Raw genomic sequence first — 17,229 nt, 5'->3', positions numbered from 1 at the left:
TAGTAGGTGCTTCTAGAACCAGAGGGCACAGCCTCAAGTTAGAGGAAGATCCATTTAGAACGGAGATGACGAGGATCTTTCGCTGCCAGCAGGGAGTAAATCTATGGAATTCATTGGCACAGATGGCTTTGAAGGCCAAGAGATTTCGTATATTAAAAGTGGAGGTTGGTAAATTCTTGATTAGTCAGGGCAGCAAAGGTTACAGGCAGAAGGCAGAAGAATGGGGTGGAGCGGGAAAATAAATCAGCCGTGATCGAATGGCAGGGCAGATTCGATGGGCTGAACGACCCAATTCGGCTCTGATGGTCCAATGTCTCTGCCTCTACCACCACTCCCGACAGGGCTTTCCACACACACACCACTCCCGACAGGGCATTCCACACACACACACACACCACTCCCGACAGGGCATTCCACACACACACACCACTCCCGACAGGGCATTCCACACACACACACACCACTCCCGACAGGGTATTCCACACACACACCACTCCCGACAGGTCACTCCACACACACACACCACTCCCGACAGGGCATTCCACACACACACACACCACTCCCGACAGGGTATTCCACACACACACCACTCCCGACAGGGCATTCCACACACACACACACCACTCCCGACAGGGTATTCCACACACACACCACTCCCGACAGGGTATTCCACACACACACACCACTCCCGACAGGGTATTCCACACACACACCACTCCCGACAGGTCACTCCACACACACACCACTCCCGACAGGGCATTCCACACACACACACCACTCCCGACAGGGCATTCCACACACATACACCACTCCCGACAGGGCATTCCACACACACACCACTCCCGACAGGGCATTCCACACACACACCACTCCCGACAGGGCATTCCACACACACACACACCACTCCCGACAGGGCATTCCACACACACACACACCACTCCCGACAGGGCATTCCACACACATACACCACTCCCGACAGGGCATTCCACACACACACACCACTCCCGACAGGGTATTCCACACACACACCACTCCCGACAGGGCATTCCACACACACACACACCACTCCCGACAGGGCATTCCACACACACACACACCACTCCCGACAGGGCATTCCACACACATACACCACTCCCGACAGGGCATTCCACACACACACACACCACTCCCGACAGGGCATTCCACACACACACACACACCACTCCCGACAGGGCATTCCACACACACACACCACTCCCGACAGGGCATTCCACACACACACACACACACACACACACACACCACTCCCGACAGGGCATTCCACACACACACACACCACTCCCGACAGGGCATTCCTCACACACACACCACTCCCGACAGGGCATTCCACACACACACCACTCCCGACAGGGTATTCCACACACACACACACACACACACACACACACACACACACACACACACACACACACACCACTCCCGACAGGGTATTCCACACACACACACACACACACACACACACACCACTCCCGACAGGGCATTCCATACACACACACCACTCCCGACAGGGTATTCCACACACACACCACTCCCGACAGGGCATTCCACACACACACACACCACTCCGGACAGGGCATTCCACACACACACACCACTCCCGACAGGGCATTCCATACACACACACACCACTACCGACAGGGTATTCCACACACACACACACACACACACACACACACACACACCACTCCCGACAGGACACTACACACACACACACACACACACACCACTCCCGACAGGGCATTCCACACACACACACGCACTTTCCCGACAGGGCATTCCACACACACACACCACTCCCGACAGGACACTCCACACACACACACACCACTCCCGACAGGGCATTCCACACACACACACACACACACACACACACACACACACACACACACACACACACACACCACTACCGACAGGGTATTCCACACACACACACACACACACACACACACACACCACTCCCGACAGGACACTCCACACACACACACACCACTCCCGACAGGACACTCCACACACACACACACACACACACCACTCCCGACAGGGCATTCCACACACACACACACACACACACACACACGCACCACTCCCGACAGGGTATTCCACACACACACACCACTCCCGACAGGACACTCCACACACACACACACACCACTCCCGACAGGTCACTCCACACACACACACACACACCACTCCCGACAGGACACTCCACACACACACACACACCACTCCCGACAGGGCATTCCACACACACACACACACACACACCACTCCCGACAGGGCATTCCACACACACACACACACACACACCACTCCCGACAGGGCATTCCACACACACACACCACTCCCGACAGGGCATTCCACACACACACACACACACACACCACTCCCGACAGGGTATTCCACACACACACACACACACACACCACTCCCGACAGGGCATTCCACACACACACACACACACACACCACTCCCGACAGGGTATTCCACACACACACACACACACACACCACTCCCGACAGGGCATTCCACACACACACACCACTCCCGACAGGGCATTCCACACACACACACACCACTCCCGACAGGGTATTCCACACACACACCACTCCCGACAGGTCACTCCACACACACACACCACTCCCGACAGGGCATTCCACACACACACACACCACTCCCGACAGGGTATTCCACACACACACCACTCCCGACAGGGCATTCCACACACACACACACCACTCCCGACAGGGTATTCCACACACACACCACTCCCGACAGGGTATTCCACACACACACACCACTCCCGACAGGGTATTCCACACACACACCACTCCCGACAGGTCACTCCACACACACACCACTCCCGACAGGGCATTCCACACACACACACCACTCCCGACAGGGCATTCCACACACATACACCACTCCCGACAGGGCATTCCACACACACACCACTCCCGACAGGGCATTCCACACACACACCACTCCCGACAGGGCATTCCACACACACACACACCACTCCCGACAGGGCATTCCACACACACACACACCACTCCCGACAGGGCATTCCACACACATACACCACTCCCGACAGGGCATTCCACACACACACACCACTCCCGACAGGGTATTCCACACACACACCACTCCCGACAGGGCATTCCACACACACACACACCACTCCCGACAGGGCATTCCACACACACACACACCACTCCCGACAGGGCATTCCACACACATACACCACTCCCGACAGGGCATTCCACACACACACACACCACTCCCGACAGGGCATTCCACACACACACACACACCACTCCCGACAGGGCATTCCACACACACACACCACTCCCGACAGGGCATTCCACACACACACACACACACACACACACACACCACTCCCGACAGGGCATTCCACACACACACACACCACTCCCGACAGGGCATTCCTCACACACACACCACTCCCGACAGGGCATTCCACACACACACCACTCCCGACAGGGTATTCCACACACACACACACACACACACACACACACACACACACACACACACACACACACACCACTCCCGACAGGGTATTCCACACACACACACACACACACACACACACACCACTCCCGACAGGGCATTCCATACACACACACCACTCCCGACAGGGTATTCCACACACACACCACTCCCGACAGGGCATTCCACACACACACACCACTCCCGACAGGGCATTCCATACACACACACACCACTACCGACAGGGTATTCCACACACACACACACACACACACACACACACACACACCACTCCCGACAGGACACTACACACACACACACACACACACACCACTCCCGACAGGGCATTCCACACACACACACGCACTTTCCCGACAGGGCATTCCACACACACACACCACTCCCGACAGGACACTCCACACACACACACACCACTCCCGACAGGGCATTCCACACACACACACACACACACACACACACACACACACACACACACACACACACACACCACTACCGACAGGGTATTCCACACACACACACACACACACACACACACACACCACTCCCGACAGGACACTCCACACACACACACACCACTCCCGACAGGACACTCCACACACACACACACACACACACCACTCCCGACAGGGCATTCCACACACACACACACACACACACACACACGCACCACTCCCGACAGGGTATTCCACACACACACACCACTCCCGACAGGACACTCCACACACACACACACACCACTCCCGACAGGTCACTCCACACACACACACACACACCACTCCCGACAGGACACTCCACACACACACACACACCACTCCCGACAGGGCATTCCACACACACACACACACACACACCACTCCCGACAGGGCATTCCACACACACACACACACACACACCACTCCCGACAGGGCATTCCACACACACACACCACTCCCGACAGGGCATTCCACACACACACACACACACACACCACTCCCGACAGGGTATTCCACACACACACACACACACACACCACTCCCGACAGGGCATTCCACACACACACCACTCCCGACAGGACACTCCACATACACACCACTCCCGACAGGGCATTCCACACACACACACCACTCCCGACAGGGTATTCCACACACACACACACCACTCCCGACAGGGCATTCCACACACACACACACCACTCCCGACAGGACACTCCACACACACACACACACCACTCCCGACAGGGCACTCCACACACACACACACACACACCACTCCCGACAGGGCATTCCACACACACACACCACTCCCGACAGGGCATTCCACACACACACACACCACTCCCGACAGGGCATTCCACACACACACACCACTCCCGACAGGGCATTCCACACACACACACACCACTCCCGACAGGGCATTCCACACACACACCACTCCCGACAGGGCATTCCACACACACACACACCACTCCCGACAGGGTATTCCCCACACACACACACACACACACACACACACACACCACTCCCGACAGGACACTCCACACACACACACACCACTCCCGACAGGGCATTCCACACACACACACACACACACACACACACCACTCCCGACAGGGCATTCCACACACACACACACCACTCCCGACAGGGCATTCCACACACACACACACCACTACCGACAGGGTATTCCACACACACACACACACGCACACACACCACTCCCGACAGGTCACTCCACACACATACACCACTCCCGACAGGGCATTCCACACACACACACACCACTCCCGACAGGGCATTCCACACACACACCACTCCCGACAGGGTATTCCACACACACACACACACGCACACACACCACTCCCGACAGGACACTACACACACACACACACACCACTCCCGACAGGGCATTCCACACACACACACACACACACACACACGCACTTTCCCGACAGGGCATTCCACACACACACACACACACACACACACACACATGCACCACTCCCGACAGGGTATTCCACACACACACACCACTCCCGACAGGACACTCCACACACACACACACCACTCCCGACAGGGCATTCCACACACACACACACACACACCACTACCGACAGGGTATTCCACACACACACACACACACACACACACACACACACACACACACCACTCCCGACAGGACACTCCACACACACACACACACCACTCCCGACAGGACACTCCACACACACACACACACACACCACTCCCGACAGGGCATTCCACACACACACACACGCACCACTCCCGACAGGGTATTCCACACACACACACCACTCCCGACAGGTCACTCCACACACACACACACCACTCCCGACAGGACACTCCACACACACACACACACACACCACTCCCGACAGGGCATTCCACACACACACACACACACACACACACACACACACACACACACGCACCACTCCCGACAGGGCATTCCACACACACACACCACTCCCGACAGGGCATTCCACACACACACACACCACTCCCGACAGGGCATTCCACACACACACACACCACTCCCGACAGGGCATTCCACACACACACACACCACTACCGACAGGGTATTCCACACACACACACACACACACACACACACACACACACACACACACACACACACACCACTCCCGACAGGACACTCCACACACACACACGCACCACTCCCGACAGGGCATTCCACACACACACCACTCCCGACAGGGCATTCCACACACACACCACTCCCGACAGGACACTCCACATACACACACACACCACTCCCGACAGGGCATTCCACACACACACCACTCCCGACAGGGCATTCCACACACACACCACTCCCGACAGGACACTCCACATACACACACACACCACTCCCGACAGGGCATTCCACACACACACACACACACACACACACACACACCACTACCGACAGGGTATTCCACACACACACACACACACACACACACACACACACACACACACCACTCCTGACAGGACACTCCACACACACACACACACACACCACTACCGACAGGGTATTCCATACACACACACACACACACACACACACACACACACACACACACACACACACACACACCACTCCTGACAGGACACTCCACACACACACACCACTCCCGACAGGACACTCCACACACACACACACACACACACACACACCACTCCCGACAGGGCATTCCACACACACACACACACACACACCACTCCCGACAGGGCATTCCACACACACACACACACACACACCACTCCCGACAGGGCATTCCACACACACACCACTCCCCACAGGACACTCCACACACACACACACACACACACACCACTCCCGACAGGGCATTCCACACACACACACCACTCCCGACAGGGCATTCCACACACACACACCACTCCCGACAGGACATTCCACACACACACACACCACTCCCGACAGGGCATTCCACACACACACACCACTCCCGACAGGACATTCCACACACACACACACCACTCCCGACAGGGCATTCCACACATACACACACCACTCCCGACAGGGCATTCCACACACACACACACACACGCACCACTCCCGACAGGGCATTCCACACACACACCACTCCCGACAGGACATTCCACACACACACCACTCCCGATAGGGCATTCCACACACACACACACACACGCACCACTCCCGACAGGACATTCCACACACACACACACCACTCCCGACAGGGCATTCCACACATACACACACCACTCCCGACAGGGCATTCCACACATACACACACCACTCCCGACAGGGCATTCCACACACACACCACTCCCGACAGGGCATTCCACACACACACACCACTCCCGACAGGGTATTCCACACACACACCACTCCCGACAGGACACTCCACACACACACCACTCTGTATATGTAAAAAAACAACCTGTCTTTCATCTTAAAAGCAAGGTCAGTGAGGATGGGGAGAGCTAGTCTTGGATAACTAAGGAAAGAAAGGAAGGCATCAAAATAAAAGCCTGTGCATACAAAGTCGCCAAGAGTAGTGGGGAACTAGAAGATTGGGAATACTATAAAGAGTATCAAAAAACCACTAAGCAAGCAATAAAGAAAGAGAAGCTGGATTATAAAAATAAACTAGCACAAAATATAAAAAAGGATCGTAAAAGTTTTTATAATTATATAAAGTGGAAAAGGGTGGCTAAACTGAATGTTGGTCCCTTGGAGGACCAGCAGTGGGTATTAATATTGGCTAATGAGGAAATGGCCTTGGCTTTGAATGATTATTTTATGTCAGTCTTCATGGTGGAGGACACGTCTAACATGCCAAAGGGAGATGTTGTGGATGTGATGGGAGGTGAGGACCTCGATACCATATCTATCACTAAAGAGGTAGTGCTGAGAAAACTTGTGGGTCTGAAGATAGATTAGTCCCCTGTCCCTGATGGAATGTATCCCAGGGTACTGAAAGAAATGGCAGAAGTTATAGTAGAGGCTTTGGTGACAATTTACCAAAATTCTCTGGACTCTGGGCAGGTCCCAGCAGATTGGAAGTTGGTGAATGTCACACCACTGTTCAAATGAGGATGTAGGCAAAAGGCAGGTAACTATAGGGCCAGTTAGTTTAACATCTGTGGTTGGGGAAATGTTTGAATCTGTCATTAAAGAAGAAATAGTGAGGCATCTGGAAAGAAATGGATCCATCAGGCAGATGCAGCATGGATTTAGTAAAGGCAGGGCCTGTCTGACAAACTTGCTGGAGTTTTTTGTGGATATAATGAGTGTAGTGGATAGAGGCAACAGATGGATGTTATTCATTTGGATTTCCAGAAGGCGTTTGATAAGATGCTGCGTAAAAGACTTATTGATAAGATAAAGATGCATTGAGTTGGGGGTGGTGTATTAGCATGGATACAGATTGGTTAACTAATAGAAAGCAGAGAGTGGTGATACATGGGTGTTACTCTGGTTGGCAATCAGTGGTGAGCGGTGTGTCGCAGGGGACAGTGCTGGGCCTGCAACTGTTCACGATATACATTAACGATCTGGAAGAGGGGACCGAGAGTAGTATATCTACGTTTGCTGATGATATTAAATTGAGTGGAAAACCAAATTGTGCAGAAGATACGAAGAGTCTGCAGAGAGATATAGATAGGTTAATTGAGTGGGCAAGGGCCAGGCAGATGGAGTACAATGCTGGTAAATGTGAGGTCATCCACTTTGGAAGGAAAAATGAAAGAGCAGATTACTATTTAAATGGTAAAAATTGCAGCATGCGGCTGTGCAGAGGGACTTGGGAGTGCTCGTGCATGAATCACAAAAGGTTGGTTTGCAGGTGTAGCAGGCTGTCAAGAAAACAAATGGAATGTTGGCCTTCATTGCTAGAGGGATTGAATTCAAGAGCAGGGAGGTTATGCTGCAACTATACAGGGTACTGGTGAGGCCGCACCTGGAGTACTGGGTGCAGTTCTGGTCTCCTTACTTGAGGAAGGATATACTGGCTTTGGAGGCAGTGCAGAGGAGGTTCACTGGGTTGATTCCAGAGATGAGGGGTTGAACTATGAGGAGAGATTGAGTTGCCTGGGACTGTACTCGCTGGAATTCAGAAGGATGAGAGGAGGTCATATGGAAACATATAAGATTATGAAAGGGATAGATAAGATAGAGGCAGGAAAGTTGTTTCCACTTGTAGGTGAGACTAGAACTAGGAGACATAGCCACAAAATTCGGTGGAGTAGGTTTAGGATGGAGATGAGGAGGAACTGCTTTTCCCAGAGAGTGGTGAAGCTATGGAATTCTCTGCCCAATGAAGCAGTGGAGGCTACCTCAGTAAATATATTTAAGGCAAGGATGGATAGATTTTTGCATAGTAGGGGAATTAAGGGTTATGGGAAAAAGGCAGGTAGATGGAGATGAGTCCATGGCCAGACCAGCCATGATCTTATTGAATGGTGGAGCAGGCTCAATGGGCCGGATGGCCTACTCCTGCTCCTGTTGATTATGTTCTTATGTTCTTATCCCTTCCCCTTATACATTCCTCCAATTACCTTAAAATTATGCCCCCTTGTATTAGCCATTTCTGCCCCGGGGACAAAGGCCAAGCCTGTCCATTCAATCTATGCCTCATCATCTTGTACACCTCTAAGTGGCTTTTCATCCTCCATCATTCCAAAGAGAAAAACCCTAGTTTATTCAGCCTGTAAGACATGCTGTCCAATCTGAACAGCAAATTGGTAAATCGCCTCTGCATCCTCTGAGTATACAAGGAACAATGTAATTCTAAGGCTTTATAAGGCTTTGGTCAGACTGAATTTGGAGTATTGTGAGTGGTTTTTGGGCCTCCTACCTAAGAAGGGATGTGCTGGCATTGGAGAAGGTCTGGAGGAATGGCTGCTTTTCTGAGGAAGCAGGAAGTGTCTGAGTCGGTGTCTGTGTATGTGTGGAGATTGCTTTAGTTCCCACCATATCTTTCCTCCCTCACCATAGGCCCAGGATGATTCCATCCCTTGTTCCCAATAAATATATTTTTTGATGCTGCAGCTCACCATCTCAACATCCCATCGTACCTCACCAAACTAACTTCTATGCTTTCTTCCAGGTATGAGTGTACCCATTCATGGGGCAGAAAACTGTGTTCAGGTTTATCATCGAAGAATTGTGCCCAACTACCGGAAATCCCCTCCCTTATCCAGGGCCAAGAACTCGACACCACCTCCTGCCTCCAAGTCTGTGACCATGGATGGCTCCTCTATGGGATCAATTGATTCTGCAGTCAATGGGAAACCCTACTCTCCAGGTTGGTGCCCCAAGCGCTCTGTGGAGTCACGTGCATTGTCTGTCCTACACATGATTTGTTTCTGTTACCCCAGGGGGGTCCAGGGGGCTTGGCTCCAGGGTTAGACTGGAGAAGCTGGGGTTCTTCACCTTGGGGCAGAGGAAGTGAGGAGAGGGCACGATTGTAGGGGGGGGCGGGGGATGTATCCGAGTTAGGCTTAATATCACTGACATAATTTTGTTTTGTGGTAACAGAACAGCACAATGTATAAAAATGCTATTATTATTAAACTAAGTGTATAAAAATAAATAAGTAGAGCAAATGAGAGCAAATAGGCAGATATTTTATTTATTTATTGGGATACAGGATGGAGTAGGCCTTTCTGAGCCGCACTGTCCAGCAATCCCTTGACTTAATCCTAGCCTAATCACAGGACAATTTACCATGACCAATTAACTCAGTAACCGGTGCACCTTTGGACTGTGGGAGGAAACTGGATCACCCAGAGGAGTCCCACGTGGTCACAGGGAGAACATACAGATGCCTTACGAGCAGCAGTGGGAATTGAACCCGGATCACAGGTACTGTACAGCGTTGTGTCAAGCTCTCCGGTACTCTGCTGCCCATTGTGTACATGGTCCATTCAGAAATTTGAGAGTGGAGGGGAGGAAGCTGTTCCTGAAATGTTGAGTGTGTGCTTCAGACTCCTGTATCACCTCCCTGATGTTTGTAATGAGAAGGGGGCATGTCCTGGGTGGTGAATGTCCTTACTGATGGGTGCATCACCTGTTGAAGATGTCTTCGCTGGTTTATAATCTTCTAAAGCATTTTCCAGTCCTGTGCATTGATGTCTCCATACCAGATGGTGATGCAACCAGTCAGTATGTTCTTCGTGATACAACTGTAGAAATATACTAGGACCTTTGGTGACATACCAAATCTCCTCATACTCCTCAGGAAGTAGAGCATTTCTTGTCATTGCATCAATGCCTTGGCCCCAGAATAGATCCTCTGAGATGCTGATGCCCAGGAATGTGAAATTGCTCACCCTTTCCACCACTGATACTTCAGTGAGGACTGATATGTGTTCTTCTGACCTCCCCTTCCTGAAATCCACAATCTGTTCCTTGGTGTTGCTGACATTGAGTGCAAGGTTGCTGTAATGCCTGTCAACCAGGTGATCTATCTCACTCCTGTACGCCTCCTCGTCACAAGTTCACAAGTTGATTTTATCCATGGGTTTAAAAAACACTTCACTAAGATCACCCAGCATGTTAACTGTGCCTCCAAAGAAATGAATGGCACTGAGAGCATACGATGGGTAGGAAAGAACCATTACTCACAAGCAGCTCACTCCTACAGTGGACCTGCAGTACCCAAAATTCTTGGAGTCCAGCATTATCTTCTGATTGTTAAAAAACCACATTTAACAACACCTTTGGTTGGCCACCGAGAGGCTACTGCGTCCGAAGGTCAGTTTTCCTTCTCCTAGAATAAGCTGCCAACCACAGCTGACGAGCTGCATCTACCCGAAGTGATTGGTTTTGAGGTGCCAGTAACCCAGCTTTGCCTCTTCTCCTGTCAGTAGAAACGGTTCCACTGGGTTTAGTAGCTAAGCCACACGTGAAGGCCAGGAGTCGGACTTGTTTTTCAGAAGCTATTTCAGACGCATGGCATTGGATCATTTAATTGGTAGAGGAAGCTTATCCCCACTATCCCCCACCCTGACCCTGCTATGACAACCTTAAGGCTTCATTAACACCACAGGCCATTCGGCCCATTCTGCCTTTACAAACCCCTAGGCAGGACGTTCAAAACAGAGACAAGAAAGAGTGTAGATGCTGGGTTCTGGAGCAACAAGCTGAGGGTGTAATACACCGTGTCAATGAACGTCTGTGAAGGAAATGGGATGGAAACATTTTGTGTTGAGATCCTGCATCAAGACTTTCCAAATGTCTACGTGTTCCCTTTCTCCATGAAACGTAGCTGGAAGTGCCCAGCAGACTTTGTGCGTGGGATGTCCCTCTATTCTGAAGTTGTGCCCTCTGATCTTAGACTCTCCCATTATAGGAAACGTCGTCTCCACATCCACTTTATCTGTTCCCTCTGATCCTAGACTCTCCCACTATAAGAAACATCTTGCCCACATCCACTTTATCTGTTCCCTCTGATCCTAGACTCTCCTACTATAAGAAACATCTTGCCCACATCCAGTCTATCTGTGCCCTTTGATCCTAGACTCTCCCACTGTAGGAAACATTCTTTCCACTTCCATTCTATCTAGGCTTTTCAATATTTGGTAAGTTTCAATGAGTTCGCCCCCCCCCCCGACTTCTTCTTCCAAACTCCAGCGATTACAGGCCCAGAGCCATCAAATACTCCTCATATGTTAACCCTTTCATTTGCGGGATCATTTTTGTCAACCTCCTCTGGTCTGTTTCCACTATCAGCATGTCATACCTTAGATGTGAGACCCAAAACTGCTCTAAGAGTGGTCTGACCAATGACATAAAACCTCAGCGTGACATCCTTATTCATATATTCTAGTGCTCTTGAAATTAATACTAACATGCATTTGCCTTCCTTACCACCAGCTTAACCTGCAAGCTAACCTTTATGGAATCCTATGAAAGTATTCCCAAGTCCCTTTTCAACTCTGATTTCTGAATATTCTCCCTATTTAGAAAATAGTTTATGCTTTTTTTCCTTCCACCGACGTGCATGACCGCACACTTCCCAACTCTGTATTCTATCTGCCACTGCCTTGTCCTTTCTCCTAATCTGTCCAAGTCCTCCTGCAGATTCTCTGCTTCCTCAACACTGTCTCCATCCACCTTTGTATTGTCCACAAAATTGGCCACGAAGTCATCAATTCCCTCATCCAGTTAGTGGACTGCATACCAACCCCTGTGGAACACCAGCCCAATGTCAGCACATCCTGTCCTAGATAAAGGGCTCAGAACTGCTCCAGATGTAGTCTGACCAATTCCTTATAAAGCATCAGCATTACAACCTTTTATACTCTAGTCCTCTTGAAGGACTAGATTACTGTTCTAGATTGCTGTTTGTTGATATACAGAACGCACACATTTGTTAAACAAAATGATTTTAAATTATGAACTTGGAGTCAATTCTATTTTGTGCCTGTATGTTTACTGCTATTATAATTATTTGTGCTGTATGTGTCTTGTGTTGCATGTGACTGTTGGTACTACGTTTACACCTTTGCTCCAGGGGAACCTGATTTCATTTGGGTATTCATGTATAGTTGAATGGCAATTACTTGAACTTGAACTGTGTTGATCGGATCCAGAGATAATTCATTTCTATCGTGTGCTGGCATTTATTACCGGAGTGTTTCTGTGCTAATTGCTTGGCCATATTCCTTGTCTTTCTCCTTGGGACAGTGCTGTTTGTTAGTACCTCTCCCTGATGGCCACTTATGGGAGTAAGCACACTGCAGCAGCTGTCCAAGGTCCTGTCCAGTGCAGGGGACAAATCTATGACATTGTCAGCTGTTCATGTGTAGACATTGTTCAGTGTTTAATCAATCTACCGTTGCAGCTTGGATGGTTGCTAAGATCATCACTTTAGCACCTTTGAAATATAGAATTGTCAATTTCCTGGGTGTCAACACCTCTGAAGATCTATCCTGGGCCTGACTTATTAATTTGATTACAGAAAAGTGGCTATATTTCATTAGGAGCTTGAGGAGATTTGGTATGTCACCAAAGACTGTAACAAATTTCTCCTTATAAACTTTACCCCTCTCCCCTTGAATGCATACCCTCTAGAACATGTGATTTCTACCCTGGGAGAAATATCCCATCTGCCTACCCTATCGATTCCTCTCACAATCTGTTACACCTCTGTCACATTTCCTCTCTGACTCCCCCACTCCAGAGAAAACAAAACCCAAGTTTGTCCAATTTCTCATTGTAGCTCATACCATCTAATTCTGGTAGCCTCTTAGGTAAACTCTTCTCTACCCTCTGACACCATGAAACGTAGAGAGTGTCCATGGAGGGCATTTACAGAAAGAAAGTTTACAGAAGTGAGGCAAAGTAGCAGCAAAGTCATGGACCCTACGGAGGAGGTGTTTGATGTTTTCAGGCTAATTAGAGTGGATAAATCCCCATGGCTTGACACGGTGTTCCCTTGGACCCTGTGGAAGACAAGTGCAGAAATTGCAGGGGCCCCAGCAGAGGTGTTTAAATGATCCTTGGTCAGGTGATTGGAACCAGAGAACTGGAGGACAGCCAATATGACCTGCTGTTTTAGACCGACTCTAAAATTAGACCAGGAAACTATAGGCCAGTGAACCCGACATCAGTAGTGCGAAAGTCATTGGAAGGTATTCTAAGGGACCAGATAGTTTTCTCTGAACATTGGCACATGTAACAATAATAAATTCACCAGTTTATTTAAGACTGGTTTGACAAGGATCGTCTCTGCTCAAAGTCTGGAGTATTCTTCTTATTTCGTTTGCTCTCTCTGCTGCCTCTGGAACCTCACTCTCTTTCCCCTTTGTTTCAGTGGCAAGGGATGTTAACATTTACCTGGGCGAATCTGAAGGGAGAGACAGCCCTTCGAAAGACGATGATTCCTTGCTCCATCCTGGCAGTTATACCAGTGCCTCCTGCGATGCCAGCAGACTAGAAATGGGCATTGAGGTGAGATCGCTTTACCTCAGACAACACAAGATACTGAAGGAACTCAGCAGGCCAGGCAGCATCTATGGAAAAAAGTACAGTTGACGTTTCGGGCCGAGACCGGACTGTTAGTTCTGTGTGCGTTATCTGGATTTCCAGCATCTGCAGATTTTCACTTGTTTGCCTCTTTACTTCAGCTCTGTGTGTTGAGGCTGTAAAAAATAATGATTTGAAACCATCAATATGGGTTCGTTGGGATGCTGTGAATGACTCTTGCTGATGAGTGTTAACACAAGTTTTGAATCTGAGACTTTAATTAATTTATTTATTTTATCATTTGGAGTCATAGTGCCAATTAGGCCCAACAAACTGCACCACCAAGCAATCAACCTATTAACCCTAGCCTAATCACAGGACAATTTACAATGACCAATTAACCTAGTAATAGTACATTTTTTTTTAAGACTCTTCATCTAGACTGGGAAGAAAGGGGAGAGATCATGTGCGTGGAAGGTCATGTTTGACAAATCTTATTGAAGTTTTTGAAGAGGTTACTCGGAAAGTTGACGAGGGTAAAGCGGTGGATGTTGTCTATATGGACTTCAGTAAGGCCTTTGACAAGGTTCCACACGGAAGGTTAGTTAGGAAGGTTCAATTGTTAGGTATTAATATTGAAGTAGTAAAATGGATTCAGCAGTGGCTGGACGGGAGATGCCAGAGAGTGGTGGTGGATAACTGTTTGTCAGATTGGAGGCCAGTGACTAGTGGTGTGCCTCAGGAATCTGTACTGGGTCCAGTGTTATTTGTCATATACATTAATGATCTGGATGATGGGGTGGTAAATTGGATGAGTAAGTATGCAGATGATACTAAGGTAGGTGGAGTTGTGGATAATGAAGCAGGTTTTCAAAGCTTGCAGAGAGATTTAGGCCAGTTAGAAGAGTGGGCTGAAAGATGGCAAATGGAGTTTAATGCTGATAAATGTGAGGTGCTACATTTTGGTAGGACTAATCAAGATAGGACATACATGGTAAATGGTAGGGCATTGAAGAGTGCAGTAGAACAGAGGGATCTAGGAATAATGGTGCATAGTTCCCTGAAGGTGGAATCTCATGTGGATAGGGTGGTGAAGAAAGCTTTTGGTATGCTGGCCTTTATAACTCAGAGCATTGAGTATAGGAGTTGGGATGTAATGTTGAAATTGTACAAGGCATTGGTGAGGCCAAATTTGGAGTATTGTGTACAGTTTTGGTCACCAAATTATAGGAAAGATGTCAACAAAATAGAGAGAATACAGAGAAGATTTATTAGAATGTTACCTGGGTTTCATCACCTAAATTACAGAGAAAGGTTGAACAAGTTGGGTCTTTATTCTTTGGAACGTAGAAGGTTGAGGAGGGACTTGATAGAAGTATTTAAAATTATGAGGGGGATAGATAGAGTTGATGTGGATAGGCTTTTTCCATTGAGAGTGGGGGAGATTCAAACAAGAGGACATGCGTTGAGAGTTAAAAGGCAAAAGTTTAGGGGTAACATGAGGGGGAACTTCTTTACTCAGAGAGTGGTAGTTGTGTGGAACGAGCTTCCAGCAGAAGTGGTTGAGGCAGGTTCGATGTTGTCGTTTAAAGTTAAACTGGACAGCTATATGGACAGGAAAGGAATGGAGGGTTATGGGCTGAGAGCAGGTCGGTGGGAGTAGGTGAGAGTAAGAGTTTGGCATGGACTAGGAGAGCCGAGATGGCCTGTTTCTGTGCTGTAATTGTTATATGGTTAGATGGAGATGGAATGAAAAGGTGGGGGTGAAGAGATGGAGCAAGATCAGGTTGGTGATACGTCGATTGAGCTGAAGGGGAAGGCTATTGATCTAGCTATTATCTGCCAGATATTGCTCCACCTCTTTTCCCCATCCCCATCTTCCTTCTTTTTCATTCGTAATGAAAGGTCTTGACCTGAAAATGTAAACTCTCCATTTTATAGAGTCATAGAAGAGTACAGCACAGAAACAGGCCCTTCAGCCCATCTAGTCCATGACGAACCATCTAAACTGCCTACTGCCATCAACCTGCACGGAGACCATAGCTTCCATACCCCTACTATTGATGTACCGATTCAAACTTCTCTTAAAGTTTGAAATCGAGCTTACGTGGACTACCACTCCACAGTCTCACAACCTTCTGTGAAGAAGTTACCTATCATGTTCTTAAACTTTTCACCTTTCACCCTTAACCCATGACC

At 49.4% G+C, this 17,229-nt stretch overlaps 1 protein-coding gene across 1 annotated transcript in view; it reads left to right on the top strand.

Annotated features, from left to right (window-relative positions):
* LOC140203298 (anoctamin-4-like) overlaps nucleotides 1-17,229 on the top strand; it is a 138,073-nt gene that overhangs the window by 24,260 nt on the left and 96,584 nt on the right. The window contains exons 2-3 of the mRNA XM_072269312.1: nucleotides 10,166-10,363; nucleotides 14,879-15,015. Coding sequence (XP_072125413.1) covers nucleotides 10,168-10,363; nucleotides 14,879-15,015 — 333 coding nt within the window. The 5' untranslated portion in view covers nucleotides 10,166-10,167. The remainder of the gene's footprint in view (nucleotides 1-10,165; nucleotides 10,364-14,878; nucleotides 15,016-17,229) is intronic.

This window comes from Mobula birostris, chromosome 9 (genome assembly GCF_030028105.1).
Source record: "Mobula birostris isolate sMobBir1 chromosome 9, sMobBir1.hap1, whole genome shotgun sequence".
NCBI classification, from domain to species: Eukaryota; Metazoa; Chordata; class Chondrichthyes; order Myliobatiformes; family Myliobatidae; genus Mobula; species Mobula birostris.
This window is presented reverse-complemented; position numbering and strand designations above follow the sequence as displayed.